Source organism: Pinus tabuliformis, chromosome 3_1 (genome assembly GCF_031772625.1).
Source record: "Pinus tabuliformis cultivar Carrire ecotype Pingquan chromosome 3_1, CPIR1, whole genome shotgun sequence".
Lineage (NCBI taxonomy): Eukaryota > Viridiplantae > Streptophyta > Pinopsida > Pinales > Pinaceae > Pinus > Pinus tabuliformis.
Genome location: NC_142301.1, coordinates 214,443,908 through 214,459,321, shown reverse-complemented (window position 1 = coordinate 214,459,321; position 15,414 = coordinate 214,443,908). Strand labels below are relative to the sequence as shown.

Here is a 15,414-nt window from a genome sequence, read left to right as displayed (position 1 = left end):
GGTGAAAACCACCTCAGATGAAGGTGGAGATGTGTACTTGGCTTCTTCGAGTACACATGTAGATCATGAGGCATGGTTGATTGACTCAGGTAAATCCTTTCACTTCACTCCCCATAGAGAGTGGCTCTGTGAGTATGAGAAATACGATGGTGGTGATGTCTTCTTAGGGGATGATAGGAAGGCTAGAATCATTGGTCGCGGAAAAGTAAAGTTGAAGTTGCAAGGTGGAAGGGTTAGAACACTCCCAGGTGTTCTACATATTCCTGCATTGGCCAGAAATCTGATTTCTATAAGCAAGTTGGATGATGCAGATGTAAAAATAGTGTTCAATAAGGAACCTGCAAAATGGTTCAGGGAGCACTGGTATTGATGCGGGGAGTTCGAATTGGAACTCTGTACAAGCTACAAGGTAGCACTGTTATTGATGGGTGCAACAGTTCTGTGGTTCCTAAAAGTGGAGCTGAAAATCTAATGGTCTTTGGAGAGAAGACCATGTTGTGGCATCAAGGGCTTGGACATATTGGAGAGAAGGCCCTTCGAATACTTCATGGTAAAGATATGGTAGAAGGTATGAATAATAGCTCTCTGGATTTTGATTTCTGTGAAAACCATGTATACGAGAAGCAGAATCGGGTGAGTTTCCCCTCAGGTAGTAAGAGGGCAAAACAAATATTAGAACTTGTGCATAGTGATGTGTTTGGACTTGTGAAGGTTACATCACTGGGTAAGTCTATGTAGTATGTATAAGTTATAGATGACTTCTCAAGGAATACATAGATATATTTCCTTAAGAAGAAATCTGAAGCCTTTGACAGGTTTAAAGAATTTAAGGCTCTCATGGAAAATCAGATGCAGAAGAAGATAAAGGTGCTGAGGATAGATAATGGTGGAGAGTTTTGCAGCAAGGAATTTGAAGAATTCTGTAAGAAGTGTGGTATAGCATGGAAGAAGACTACTTCATATACACCTCAGCAAAATGGAGTTGCAGAAAGAATGATCAAGACATTGATGGAAAGGGCAAGAAGCATGTGTAGTGGTGTCGGGTTAGGATAGGAATTCTGGGCATAGGCGGTGGATACTGCATGTTACCTGATCAATAGGTCACCTTCATCAACGTTGGAGGATAATACTCCACAAGAGGTATGGACTGGTAAGAAACCCTCTCTTTCACATCTGAGGGTATTTGGATGTGATGCATATGTACATGTTCCAAAGGAGAAATGAACCAAGTTGGATAGTAAATCTAAAAAGTGCATCTTTATTGGGTATAAGGATGGTTTAAAGGGTTATAAGCTTTGGAACCCAGTCACACGGAAGGTTGTGTACAATCGAGATATGGTGTTCAGAGAGGTAAAAGATGTTATTAAACATGAATTCCAACCAAAGGAACCTGAGAAGATAGAGTTTGAGCTTAAGGAGGAAGAATCAGACTCTATAGCAGAGGAGGAATCAAAATATGAAGAGCCACAAACTCTGGGTGTGAGAAGATAGGTTCGAGAAAGAAGGCAACCAGAATGGTATAGGCCATCTGCCTTCTGTTCAAATTTTGCTTTGTCTGTTACTGATGATTATCCGAGAACTGTGAAGGAAGCAGTGGATTCAGAGGATGGAAAACTCTGGAAAGAGGCCATGGTTGATGAAATGGCATCTTTGCACAAAAATGAGGCTTGGGATCTGGTGGAGTTTCCAGCTGCAAGGAAACCCATTGGTAGCAAATGGGTGTTAAAGAAGAATACAAATGTAGAAGGAAAATTGAAGAAATACAAAGCTCGGTTGGTAGCAAAAGGTTATTCCCAGGTGCCGAGAATTGATTTTGCTGATATTTTTTCTCCTGTTTCCAAGGTAACTTCTATTAGATTACTTTTATCTATTGCTGTTGCTTTTGATTTAGAGGTGGAACAGATGGATGTGAATACAACATTTCTTCACAGGGATTTGGAAGAGGAAATATACATGAATCAACCTGAAGCATTTGCAGTGAAGGGTAAGAAAGAACTAGTATGCAAGTTAAAGAAGTCTCTGTATGGGTTAAAACAGTCACTAAGGATGTGGTATCAGAAAGTTGATACATTTATACAGGGACTTGGCTTCACTACAAGCAAAGCAGATCACTGTGTGTATTTTAAATTAATTGGTGAACGTGTTATTTATCTGGTCTTGTATGTGGATGATATGTTGTTGGTTGGAAATGACAAAGAAATTATCTAGGATTTGAATACCCAATTGTCCTCCAAATTCGACATGAAATATCTTGGTGCTGCAAAATATATTTTGGGCATGGAAATTAAAAGAGATCAGGCAAATAGGAAGCTTCGGTTAGACCAGAGGAAGTATGTCGAGACAATTCTTCAGAGGTTTAATATGCAGGATAGTAAACCGGTGAAGGTTCCTATTCCTATCGGTGTGAGGTTATCTGCTGAACAGTGTCCCAAGACACAAGAAGAGGAAGAGGACATATCCCGTGTTCCATATGAAAGTGCAGTCAGTAGCCTAATGTATGCAATGCTCTGTACTAGACCATACATTGCACATGCAGTGAGAGTATTGAGCAGGTTTATGTCAAAACCAAGGAAGGAACACTGGACAACAGTAAAGCGGGTTTTTAGGTATTTATGTGGCACTAGTGATTATGGTTTGTGCTACCAAGGAAGATCATGATTGGATAAAATGTTTGATACTCATGGCTTTGTTGATGCAGACTGGGCTGGAGATCTAGATCATAGAAGATCTACAAGTGGGTATGTGTTTAACCTATTTGGAGGTGCAGTAAGTTGGATGAGTAAGAAACAATCTGTAGTGGCGCTATCAGCTACAGAGGCAGAATACATGGCAGCCACTCATGCAAGCAAGGAACCAGTTTGGTTACAGAGATTGTGTTCAAGTATGGGGTTAGTACAGGGACCTATAAGGATAGACTGTGACAGCCAATTTTATTGGCAAAGAACCCCGCATATCATTCAAAGACAAAGCACATTGATGTTTAGTATCACTTTGTGAGGGATATGATAAAAGACAAAAAGGTGTTGCTAGTAAAGGTGGACACTTTGAAGAATATTGTAGATGAATTGACAAAATATGTGAGCTTTGAGAAGTTCTCTTGGTGTAGAGAGACAATGGGTGTTTCAAGGCCGGAAAAATGACTAAGCTGTCTTGTGGCCCCCTGCGGAAGGAAAACAACAAGTGGGAGAATGTTGGGTTGTGTTATATTCTTCCCACGACTAGCCCGTGTAGTTAACAGAGGGGTTAGGGGGGGCGGAGCCCCCCTTCATTACGCTGACTGTGTAGTGGGGGGTGGGGGGGCGGGGGTCATAGGGGGTTTCAGGCATACCCATAACCCCACTTTATGGGGTCAAAATTTTTCTTTTGGACCCTATTTTAGGATGGGCAAACCCACCTATGCTTTTCTGCAATATTTTCGCACATGTTTTTTGGACGCGATGGTTTTCGATCCATGGTATTGGATGCTTTGGCATGTATAAATATGTATTATAACATGGAAAGGAACATAATGAAAAATCAAGCTGGTAGTCCCAATTTTGGGATCCAGGGGAAAATCTCTCTGTATATGTGTTTTATGTGTTATGTTCTCACATTGTTTATTTTTCTATGTTTTAGAATTCGTATGTAGGTAATTTCTGTACGGAGTTAAACCTACATTTTTGACCTTTTTGGCTGACCTAGTCATCTCCAAATGCTTATAAAATGCATAGGGTGCATGTCCTCATCACTATGAATCCAAATATGCTAACATTTTGCTCATCATATTCCCCAAAAAGAGCGCAACACCCTAAGTGTTGCGCATTTGACCTTCCGACTGTGTTAAAAATGCCTCAAAAAATACAGAAAATCATAAGTTGCACAATTTTCTCAAAACTTGTCAAAATTGGTGGGCTAATGGCTAATCACATGTTTTAGACATGGAGTGATGCCTTGGCAAGAATGTCTAGCCTTATTTTCTCCTCTTGCTTGGTCAAGGCTTCAATCTTCTCTTTCGCAACTTTGAGTTTTTGGAGTCAAACCCTAGGGATGTGATGAAATGGAATGTAGGTGTAGAGAGTATGGAATGGTGTGACGAAATTGAGGAGATTGAAATGGGGATGTGTGATATGAGGGAGGTGGCAAGGGGTAGTTTTGAGATGTAGGAATGGTAGTGGGATGCTAGAAAATGAACTTTAGGAATGGACCTATGTTACTAGCATTTTGAATTTAGTAGGACACCAAAACAAAATGAAACACCATATAAATCAACTATGGAGGAGAGAAGTGATGTAATTTCTACCTACTTGTGGTGTTGGAGCATGTTGGTGACACATTTTGAAGTTCGGAGAGGATGTTGTGCTCTGTGGGCTACCTACAGAAGTTTCTGCGCAAACGCGTAGCAATATTGTTAAACACACCTTCTCTTTACAAAAGCATAACACCCTTAGGAAATGCACATAAATTTCAGGCAAACACACAACACTCAAGTCAAACGTGCCCTCCAACTTACAGGTTGAGTTTGACTGCCTTCCAGGTGTCCAAATTGAGTGCAAGATAGCTCATTGGAAATGTTGTCATGTGTAGTGCTCATTTGACTCATCAATCAAGACATTTGGATAATTCAGCTATGAGAAAAAAATATTTTTCCAAGGTCACTCCAGAAGTGCAGCAACTCTCTTGTAGCAACTGTATTTTTTACATTTCTCCAAAACCATGAAAGTTGTGTGAGAACTGAATGAGGTTTTTTATGCTTTGCCTATAATGGAGAAAAACCTCTCTCATGTTTGGAAATTCATCTCTGTTTGGCTAGAAACATACTTTGAAGAAAACTTGGCCCTATGTGTGGCAAATGATTTGTCGCTTGGAATGACTTCTTGAAAAATGATGGAGACATGATGTTTATGAGTTGCAATGGCCTCATACTTGCTGAAATGACCTCCCTTAGGCCTCCTCTGCTGAGATGTCTCTGATTCCATAGCCAACCCTAGCTCGGTGGGATAGGAAATTAGGGTTTAGTGCTTGTGGAAAATGATGATTTGGACACCTTTGGGAAAAGACAACTCCCTTAGGCATTCACTTAACCCTTTGAAACTTTACCCTTTCAATTGGCTATTTCCTTTGACAAATTGATCTTTTGATGGTCTCGCATCTTCAGAACACTGAGTTAACAACTTGGGAACCTTTTACTTATTACATTTAAATGACATAAAATTACAAAATGAAAATTAGAAGTATTACATTTGAACTCAAAGTTACATGATGAAATAAGAATTTCTCTTTACAAATCATCTTCACATGGTGAAGAGATGTTATTTGATCACCCTTTACTTGCTGGTCTTATGTAATGGAATGGAGGTTTTTTGGAACCTTAGAAACCCTAATGACCTAATGGGACCTTGAATGACGTGACTCCATGTTGACTTGACTGACATAAAGACATGATGAAATGATATTTTATGATTGATGTATGCCCATCAAAACACATGAATGTGGGACAACAAATATTGATTTTTTGGGAGGGGCTTGGAGTTTGAACTTGGGCTAGCATCAGTGAGTAAATTTTTACATGATGACCTAGGTGGAATGATAAAAGTCTCAACATGGGACACTAATATGATATAAAAGAGGAATTATGATCACTGATGGCAGTATGCAAATACTGAAGAAAGTGCATATGTTACACTTAGAAAGAAAAAAGAGGAACGATTGAAGTCGATATCATTTATTTCGATATTTGTCTTGAGTGGAGTTTAGTGTTTTGGCATGTTTTGCAGAAAAACATGATTAGTTCTCTATCACTGTTATTGTTTCTTGCAATTATTTGTATGCACATTGATAGGTTCCTTGTTCTGATTGTTGATCATATGAATAGATTTGTTAATTGGTAAGTAAATTGACCATTTGGAAGTAATTTGCATTGGTTCAATTGTACCTGTTTCTATATTTTTTTGTCCTTATTTTGAATCCTTTTACATTTATGTTTGATATTTTTTTTGCGGATTTAACACAAAAAAGGCAAAAACATATTTCAACATTTTTGTTTGTGTTTATCTGTTTGTGTGTGTATGTACTGATTTCAATCATATCTTTTTGTTAATGAAATGCAGATATGGAGAACAATGATGGTTTATATTACATTTAAACGATTAAAGTTATTGCAAAAACCATTAATTTTGTTTCCTATATTTGCACAAGGCTTGATAGAAGACATGGCTTCCATCTAGGGTTTTTTTTTTATGAGCATATTCGTGTCTTGCATGAAATGAAATCAGATGTTGAAATATCGTATCATTTGCGCAAAAGAGAATCAAGAAGGAAAAGAAATAAGGACTCGCTTGAAAGCGTGAAATATTGTAATCATTATCCTATTGATTTGAATTGGTGTTGCATATGTCACCACTCTGGATGTGTTTCGAAAGAGGCTTTCATTAAATAATTGTGTTCTAGTGGAATGTCAGAAGTTGGATTTCATTGTGGAGTTTGTTGTTCCGAGAATTAAAATATATGTCAATAAAAAATATTTTTTGTTTTTGTTTTCGTTTTAGTGTGAGTAAATTATATCTTGTTGTTATTGGTGTTGTAATGTTTAAATTTGGTCATCGATTTTTTTTGTTACATTGTGACAGAGATTGTTAGAATATGAAAATAACGTCCCTTTATTAGCGATCCTCAATGGTGGTTGATCATGAAAAAATTTATGCTTTTTTCATTGCCTCTAATTTTTATTACATGTCCCTTTTTTCTATAATTATAATAAAAAATAATTTTTTATATTTATATTGTTTTTTTATAATTTATATAGGTTGTGATTAATATTAGCATATTTATTAAGTATGGAAAATGTAATCTATATATATATATATATATATATTAATAAAAAAGTAATAAGATCATTATTAAATATTATTAATATTAATAATTAATAATTTATATTATTAATTATTAACTATTTATACTTCACCATGTTTTCTTTTAATTATTAATATAAAATATTATTGATTATTGATTATTATTATTATTATTATTAATTTATATTATTGATTTTTATTAATAATATATTTGTTTAATATTATTAAATATGGTTATATTTATATTATTATTATTATTAATTTACATTATCATTTATTATTTATAATCTTTTATTTATTGTGGTTAATAATTATTAATGTTTTATTTATTATGGCTAACACAAATATTATTTATTTAATAATAACTATATTAATAATAATAAACCAAACAATTTTATTTTATTATAAAACAATTATTCTATATTATTATTGTCATTAATTTACGTTTTTAATTATTATTATTATTATTTTTATTACTCTTATTAATATTTTTGATATTATATGATTATTGTTTATTTTTTTAATATATGTCTATGTGTGTATATTAATCACATTTATGCTATCGTGATGGATTAGTTTTATACATGCTTTCATTATACTACAAAGTATTTCTATATATTTGATATTTCTATTTATCAATATATCTAAATAAATAGTTTACTTAATATTTATGTTAAATTATTTTATTTTTAGCACACATTGGAATATATCTTATACATGTGTTCTTTACTCCAATTTTGAACTAAATGTGCATACGAAATATGAGGGGGTGATGCATCATCCATGCTTTGTAGTTGAAATGTGTGTCTTTTAAAATAAAAATAAAATATTTTAAAAATAATATAGCAGTGTAGCTATAGTAAATAAAAAATGATTATACATATTTACTCTTAATTAAAAGTATTATAAAACATCAATAATCTCACTATCATTGTACAAAAAGATCTAGAAAATTTCACTCACACGCTCACCCCAAAATAAAATAGAAGTAGATGTAAAAACAAAAAAAATCTCATACTCTCACTAGAAATTAAAATATTTAGATGTTGATATAGAGTAACATAATTGTACGAATTTACAAGGTAATTTTAATAGATAGAACACCAAAGGCAACTTCTCACAAAAAGATCACAGATCAATACACCAGTGTTCTTGATGTGGTTAAAGCCCTCAAAGACGAAAACAATCCACGACGTGAGCCAACACTTCCACTTCAGGAAATTTATTAATGTAAAAGAAATAAAATTTACATAAGCTTCTCTCATGAACAATCACATTAGAAATGACCATCCATGCTGACCAATCGAGTGTTAAGCCATGGATCAAGTGTCAGTAATACCGAGGAGAGAATGAACCATCCGATCACTTCATGTCTAGAACATATCATGACCATTGGATTGCAAGTTACAAAAAGTACATAACAAATAAACACACTTTGCCTAAATATACACTACACCAAGTTATACTTAATTATTTCTTATGTGTCAGAATATCCTAAGATCCCCCCTTAAGAACAACATGGGATAGGATTCAAGGTTGTACAATGATGACACAATAGGAGAAGGAAGGAGGCATTAGAGAATATCCCCCTTTAGTGACAAATTCCTAAGATCCAACCATAAATCAATGTTTAGTAAAATTTTCCTGTGTGAGAGACTTTGTAAAGATGTCTACAACTTGATCATCGACTGAACAATATTGTACTTTAAGAACATGGGCATGAATGAGCTTTTTAATGAAGTGCATGTGTAGTTCAATTTGTTTGTTGCGCTGATGTTGGACTGGATATTTGCATAGTGGAATAGAAATTGATTATCACACCAAACTGTAGTCGGATGTTGCTGCTGAAAACCAAACTTTGATAAGATTTGATGAAGACACAGAACTTCCTTACTAGCTTCAATGGCGCCACGATATTCTACTTCTATTGATAAGAGAGAAATGGGACATTGTTTCTTGCAAGCCCCTAACTTGCAATAGACTTTTGATCATCAGGGTCACCATCTCAATCAGAATCAGTGAAACCAACCAATAGAGGAGATGCTTCTACACTATAATGAATCCCAAACTGAACTGTACCTTGAACATACCAAATTATTCTTTTGGCTGATTTCGAATGACTTTCATGTGGGTTTTGCATAAACTGAGCAAAAAATCCAACAACAAAGGAAAGGTCAGGACGAGTATGGGTCATATACAATTTTTTTCCAACAAATTGATGGTATAATGTAGCATCAACTTCAGGGCAAGTACGATCTGAGAGGAGCTCTGTAGAATGGAACTAGGGTTCTGAGGAATTGTTCTACGGCGCCGACAGCACAGCAAGGAATACGCTCACGGACTGAAAGGAAATCTTTGCAGCGTGACAAAGCTGCAGGGCATTAGCGCAGCGCAATGGAACAGCCTCAGGGGAGGGCGTCAGAGCCCTCCCATTCGCAGCACTATCCTGAGCGAACAATTATCTTTGGATCTGTCGATAAGGAAATCTTAAACAAAGGAAAAAAGCATCAAGACGATAACAAGGAGACCGGAAATCGGAAGGACAAAGACAGCAATACTCAAGAAGGAAGAGAAAATCCAGAAGAGGGCCCGAAGATATCCTCAACAACATGCCGACCAGTGGCCAAAGAACGGCCACGAATAGAGCTGTCGGGAGACAAGATCGACAGAAGAATAGAGTACATGAGAGATCATGCCCTCATTGGGAAGTTTATAGGGTTTTGGCCGACTAAGAAAGCCTTATATGGCTGGATTGCGGTGAAATGGAAGCCCAAAGGAGATGTAACTTTGCAGCTAGGGCCGAAAGGATTCTTCACTGCAATATTTTTCTGTTTAAAGGACAAATACAGGATTCTGGGAGCAGGACCTTACTTTTTTAACTCAGCAGGACTGTATCTGAGGGAATGGATTCCAAGATTCAACCCAGATAAAGAAGATCTCACATGGGCGCCGGTTTGGATCAGAATGTACTTTCTTCCAGATGAATATTGGGACGAGGACATTCTCAAGGGTATAGGAAATGGAGTGGGAGAATACATCAGAGCGGCAGAAGAAACCAAATCGCGTAGGTACACCTCCTACGCACGAATATGTGTCTTCATACGCCTGAATGAAGCTTTACCAGAGTCGGTAACCCTCGCCCATCGAGATGAAGAATGGATCCAGCCTCTCGACTATGAACACATACCCTTTCGTTGCAGAAAGTGCCATGCTCTGGGGCATCTTTTCAGGGATTGCCCTCAAAATGCTAAAGCTAATACCCTAGACCCTTCTGAAACCCTAACCCAGGAAGGCTTCACCAAAGTCCCAAGCCGGAAACGCGCGCACAAAAAGCCCCAGAATGGGATCAAACCCCAGCCTATCAAAACCCAAGGCCGAGTAACTAAGAACAACTTCGATATTCTTGCTCAAACCTCCGATGAGCTACCCTTAATCTCTGAGAACAACCCTGCCCACCCTTCTTCCTCATCCCATCCCCCTCCCTCAAATCCCCCTCCCAAAACTCATCCCCCCATCACCATCCCAACTATCCTCAGCAGAAGCCAGAAAGAATCAGTAGAGATTCACAAGGAAATGGAAGTCGACGGAAAGGCAGACATCCCCCAGGAATTAGAGATCAATATAGAAGAAAGTAGTCAAGTGCAACAAATGGAAGAAGAGCCAGAAAGCATAGATATAAATGGCCTAGATATTCTGGAATTGGAACTAGCTTGCAAAAAGAAAGCATACGAAACAATCTCAGAATATCAACTCAATAAGCTCGAAGTGGTCATCTCGAGAGCCTATCATCAACACCAACTAGGGATACAACCAGGAAGTCATTGGGATGGCAGCTTACGCCCAAAGGACTCTAAAAAAAGAGGAAGAAAAATAGATCTCCAGCGAACGATCGAGATTGGGAAAATCCTGGTAGATTCAGGCAGGTATGCTAAGTTGACGAAGTACTACAAGCCCTCCATCAATAGTTGAACCATGAAGCTAGTATCATGGAACTTAAGGGGGCTTAATAGCCCTGGAAAACTCAGAATGTTAAAAAACATGATTAAAATGGAAAAGCCGCAGATGTGCTTTCTCCAGGAAACCAAGTGTAATAGTTCTACACTAGGCAGCATACTCTCAAAAGCATGGCCAGGTTGTCACTCGGTTGCAGTAGACGCCTCAGGAGCCTCGGGAGGGCTTGCTATAGTTTGGAATACCCAAGCGGTAACCCTCATAGATTTTCATGCCTCTCATCATCTCATACAGGCGGCCTTTCACATACTGGGTACCAACATTCATGGCAACTTATCAAATGTATATTTCCCGCAAGACACAGGAAACAAAATTGCGCTCCTAGACACTATAGAAGCTCTTAGCAATAACAGGAGGCACCCACTATGGATTGTTGTAGGAGACTTCAACATGATCACTAAAATCGAGGAGAAGATATGAGGGAGAACTAGAATGGAACCAGAAGTTGCTCGCTTCAAGGACTTCATCCAAACTGCGTCTCTCATAGACATGCCGTTCTGTAATGGTACCTTCACTTGGAGCAATCGCAGAGCTGGAAAACATCAAATTGCCTCCAAATTGGATCGCTTCCTCATCTCAGACAATGCGGTTCATCTAGGAGGAGACATCTCAGCTGCAATACTCGCACACACAGGGTCGGATCACTGGCCGATCGCTCTGCAATGGCAAAGACCAGGTGACTTGACAAAAAGACCCTTCCGCTTTGAAGGGTTTTGGCTCTCGCACCCTACATTCAAGGACTTCGTCAAGACCACCTGGGCATCTTTCATCCCTCCAGAAGGGGCAAAAATGTATCAGTTCCAACAGAAGCTAAGATTTCTAAAAAATCACCTAAAAAGATGGAACAGGGAGACCTTTGGAAATATTTTTAAGGCGCAACAAGAGTTAAATCAGGAGCTGGTGGATCTCCACCAAAAGATAATCACAGAGGGGCATTCGGAGGTTACCCTGGAACAGGAACGGCTCATCCACAGCCAGCTCGAGGAAAGGAGAAAGCAGGAGGAAATCTATTGGAGGCAAAAGTCAAGGGTCAGATGGCTGAAGGAGGGGGAGAGAAACACCAAATTATTCCACAGAACCACAGTGTAGAGAAGGATGCATAATAATATACCTTTCATCCAGAATCAAGAAGGGGCAAAAGTAGAGAAGCATGAGGAAATCGAAGAAGTACTCCTCAATCACTTCCAACATGTCCACCAGGAACAAATAGAAGATCGGCAACAGGCTATTGGGAAAATTATCAGCAGCGTGCCAAAGCTCATCACGAAGGAACACAATGAGCTTCTTATGCACCCTATTCTCCCCCAGGAAGTGGATGAGGCAATGTCCCAGCTTAAAGAAGGAAAGGCCCCAGGCCCAGATGGATTCACTGCCACGTTCTTTCACGCTTTTTGGGATATGATAAAGTTGGAGGTTTGGAAAATTGTAGAAGAATAAAGGGCCCTGCGCTGGCTTCTTCCCTCCCTCAATTACACCTTCATCACTCTCATCCCCAAAGAGGAGGATTCTATCACACCTGATAAATTCAGGCCTATAGCATTATGCAACATCATTTACAAAGTCATATCTAAAGTTATTGCAAACAGGCTAAAACCCCTCTTACCTCTGCTTATATCACCGGAACAGGCGGGGTACATGGAAGGACGACAGATAATGGATGGCATTCTCCTCACGCACGAGATAATTCACTCCCTCAAGCACTCAAAGCAAGCAGGTATGATACTCAAATTGGATCTCTCTAAAGCTTTCGATAAACTCAGCTGGACTTATATACAACAAATGTTAAAAGCTTTTGGATTCTGCCCCATGTGGATCCACTGGATCATGAGCCTAATCTCATCCACTCACTTCTCCATCCTTGTGAACGGTTTCCCCTCCCGCCCCTTCAAACCCTCTTGAGGTATCAGGCAAGGGGATCCCCTATCCCCCTTCCTCTTTGTTCTAATGGCTGAGGGTCTTGGTCGACACATCAAACACACGCTCCATTCTCAACAGCTTAAAGGCATCTCTGTTCACAACACCCCTGCTACCTCTCATTAGCAGTTCGTTGACGACACCATGCTTTTTGGCTATCCCTCTGTCCAGAAGGCCTCTCGCTTAAAAACCCTTCTCAATGATTTCTCTGAAGCCTCTGGCACCCTTGTCAACTGCTCCAAATCGCAGATTTTCTTCTTTCACACACCTCCTTCTGTCAAAGCTGTTGTCACTTGCATTCTGGGCTTCCCTTCTGCTACCCTCCCCTATAAATATCTCGGAGCTCCCCTCACTGCCTCAGCCATAAAGCATCCCGCATGGCGCTCTCTCCTAGAGAAGCTTGATTCCCGTCTCAACCTCTGGACATACAGGTCTCTAAATTTAGCCAGTCGGGTGGTGCTCATAAAGTCTGTCCTTCAGGCCATGCCTCTTTATCTTTTCTCTATCCTTGCATCGCCAAAATGGGTCCTAAAAAGAATAAGGAACCTACAGTGTGACTTTCTATGGGGCAGCTCGGCAACAAATCGCAAGTGGGCACTGGTTAAATGGACTACTGTTTGCATGCCCAAAGACAAGGGTGGCATCGGGCTGAGGGACCCAGAGTACAAAAATTCCATTATGAATGCCAAGATCTGGTGGCAATGGATCACTAATCCAGAGAAGCCTTGGGTAAAAATCTGGACGGCCAAGTATGCCAACAACAAACCTCAAGAAGAGCTCATCAGATTTATTCCCACCGAAAAGGGATCACTAATCTGGAACGCGGCCAAATAGCACTATCAACTAATTCAACAGCACAGCTTCTGGGAAATCAGAAATGGTCGCACAACAAGATTTTGGACAGATGCCTGGAACCAGATGCCCAAGCTCACTAGTGTTCTTCATCCATCTCTGATACCAGACAGGCAGGAGCAGCAGCAGGAAAAAGTCCAACAATTTTGGACGCAGGAGATGGAGCATGGATTCAGAAAATGGAGACAGAGTAACCAAATACTCAATAACACAAATATTCGGGAGGCAGAAGAGTTGGAGAAAGAGTTAAGGAAAAGAAGCATAAGGCATGATGAAGGCAATGACATCCTCAGATGGGGATACCAACCCAAAGGGACCTACACCACCTCTGAAGCTTACAAGTTGGTTTGCAACTTCCCCACTCCTCCAGATCCATTATGGAGCAAAATATGGGGTCTCGGATCATGGCCCAAAATCTCCTACTTTCTCTGGCTGGTAGGACATAAAAGAATTCTCACATGGGATAAACTAAGAAGACGAAACTTTCATGGTCCCTCTATCTGTCACAACTGTTTTCAAAGCGAAGAAACTCTTCAACACCTCTTGGATACTTGCCCTCTAGCCAATCAGCTGTGGGAAAAGGTTAGCTTCAGATGCCAAAAAAGATGTAGAGGGGAAAACGACATCATCAATTCCATAAGACAATGGCCAAAGAACCCCTATAAAAGCGAGATCCTCAACTATCTATGGAACATCATCCCGGGAACTGTCCTATGGAACGTTTGGAAAGAAAGAAACAAACGTATATTCAAAAACAATCGCTCTCCTATTGAAGAAGTTTGGAACAGGCTACATGGGAATCTCAAAGAAACGATGGTGCTTCGATCTTGGACAAAGGAGGACTTCCCCACTACAGATAATGAGAAAAACATTCTTGACAACTGGCAATTGCATCTGCCTCAAGAAGTTTACAAGAATGGCCCTTCCAACGGCAGCATCAAGAACAACAGCCGCTGGAATGCCCCTCCTAAATACTCATACAAACTCAACTTTGATGGGGCGTCCAAAGGCAATCCTGGAGAAGCTGGATTTGGAGGAATATTGAGGAATCATGAAGGCACCACTCTGAAGATCTACTTTGGAAATATCGGGTGGGACACCAACAACTCCGCAGAGCTAGAGGGACTCTGGCAAGGTCTCCTGCTAGCCTGGAACCTCAACCTTCAACCCTTGATTGTAGAAGGCGACTCCCAGATCCTCATAAACATGGCTACACGCATACAGAACGGCTCTCAAGCCAGAAAAGTTGCATCCAGTTGGAGGCTAGAAGCGAGGCTAAATGCTATTGCACAAGATTTGCACAATTATAGAGCCATCTCCTTCAATCACACAAAAAGAGAGGGCAACAAGATAGCTGACCTCTTGGCCAACATTGGGGTAGAAAATGAACATACCCTCCTATCAAGAAACACGAACATCATTCCAAACAATCTCCAGGTCCAGGAATGCGAAATCCTTATCCAAAGAGATGCAGTTTCCCCGGATGAGGGTGTTAGTACGTCTGGCAGTGAGGAGCCACATGCCAAACATGGGCCGCCTCGAGATCAACCGAGGAATTCAATGCCTAGCGCCGTCGAGGAATTAAGAGCTGAGACACAAGCACAGGGCATTCAATGCAACATAAGGTGAATTGGGGAGGTTGCAGAGCGCAGTTATGGAGGACAGGTCTCGAGAGAATGTTGAGAGGTTTAAGATGGGTGAAGGAATGTTGCAGGTCTATGCTCAGAGCAAGGATCACGCAGTTCAGGTTTTTGGTGGCAATCTCTTCTTTCAGGCTACAGCGCTTCCTGTTACAGCCAGCTTTCAAGAA

General features: G+C 39.6%; 1 protein-coding gene across 1 annotated transcript; it reads left to right on the top strand.

The window, feature by feature from the left end:
• Positions 1 to 11,270: 11,270 nt before the first annotated feature.
• LOC149186561 (uncharacterized) lies at positions 11,271 to 12,580 on the top strand. The gene is made up of 3 exons (XM_089409389.1): positions 11,271 to 11,780; positions 11,961 to 12,251; positions 12,425 to 12,580. Exons 1-3 carry the CDS (start codon positions 11,271 to 11,273, stop codon positions 12,578 to 12,580), a joined length of 957 nt encoding a protein of 318 aa, XP_089265515.1.
• The last annotated feature ends 2,834 nt before the right edge of the window (positions 12,581 to 15,414 follow it).

Coding starts and splice junctions, on each gene's coding strand:
- LOC149186561 (XM_089409389.1), top strand. CDS start 11,271: ATGGAACCAGAAGTTGCTCGCTTCAAGGACTTCATCCAAACTGCGTCT. Junction 11,781..11,960: donor TCACAGAGGGGCATTCGGAG/GTTACCCTGGAA, acceptor CCTTTCATCCAG/AATCAAGAAGGGGCAAAAGT. Junction 12,252..12,424: donor GGGATATGATAAAGTTGGAG/GTTTGGAAAATT, acceptor TATTGCAAACAG/GCTAAAACCCCTCTTACCTC.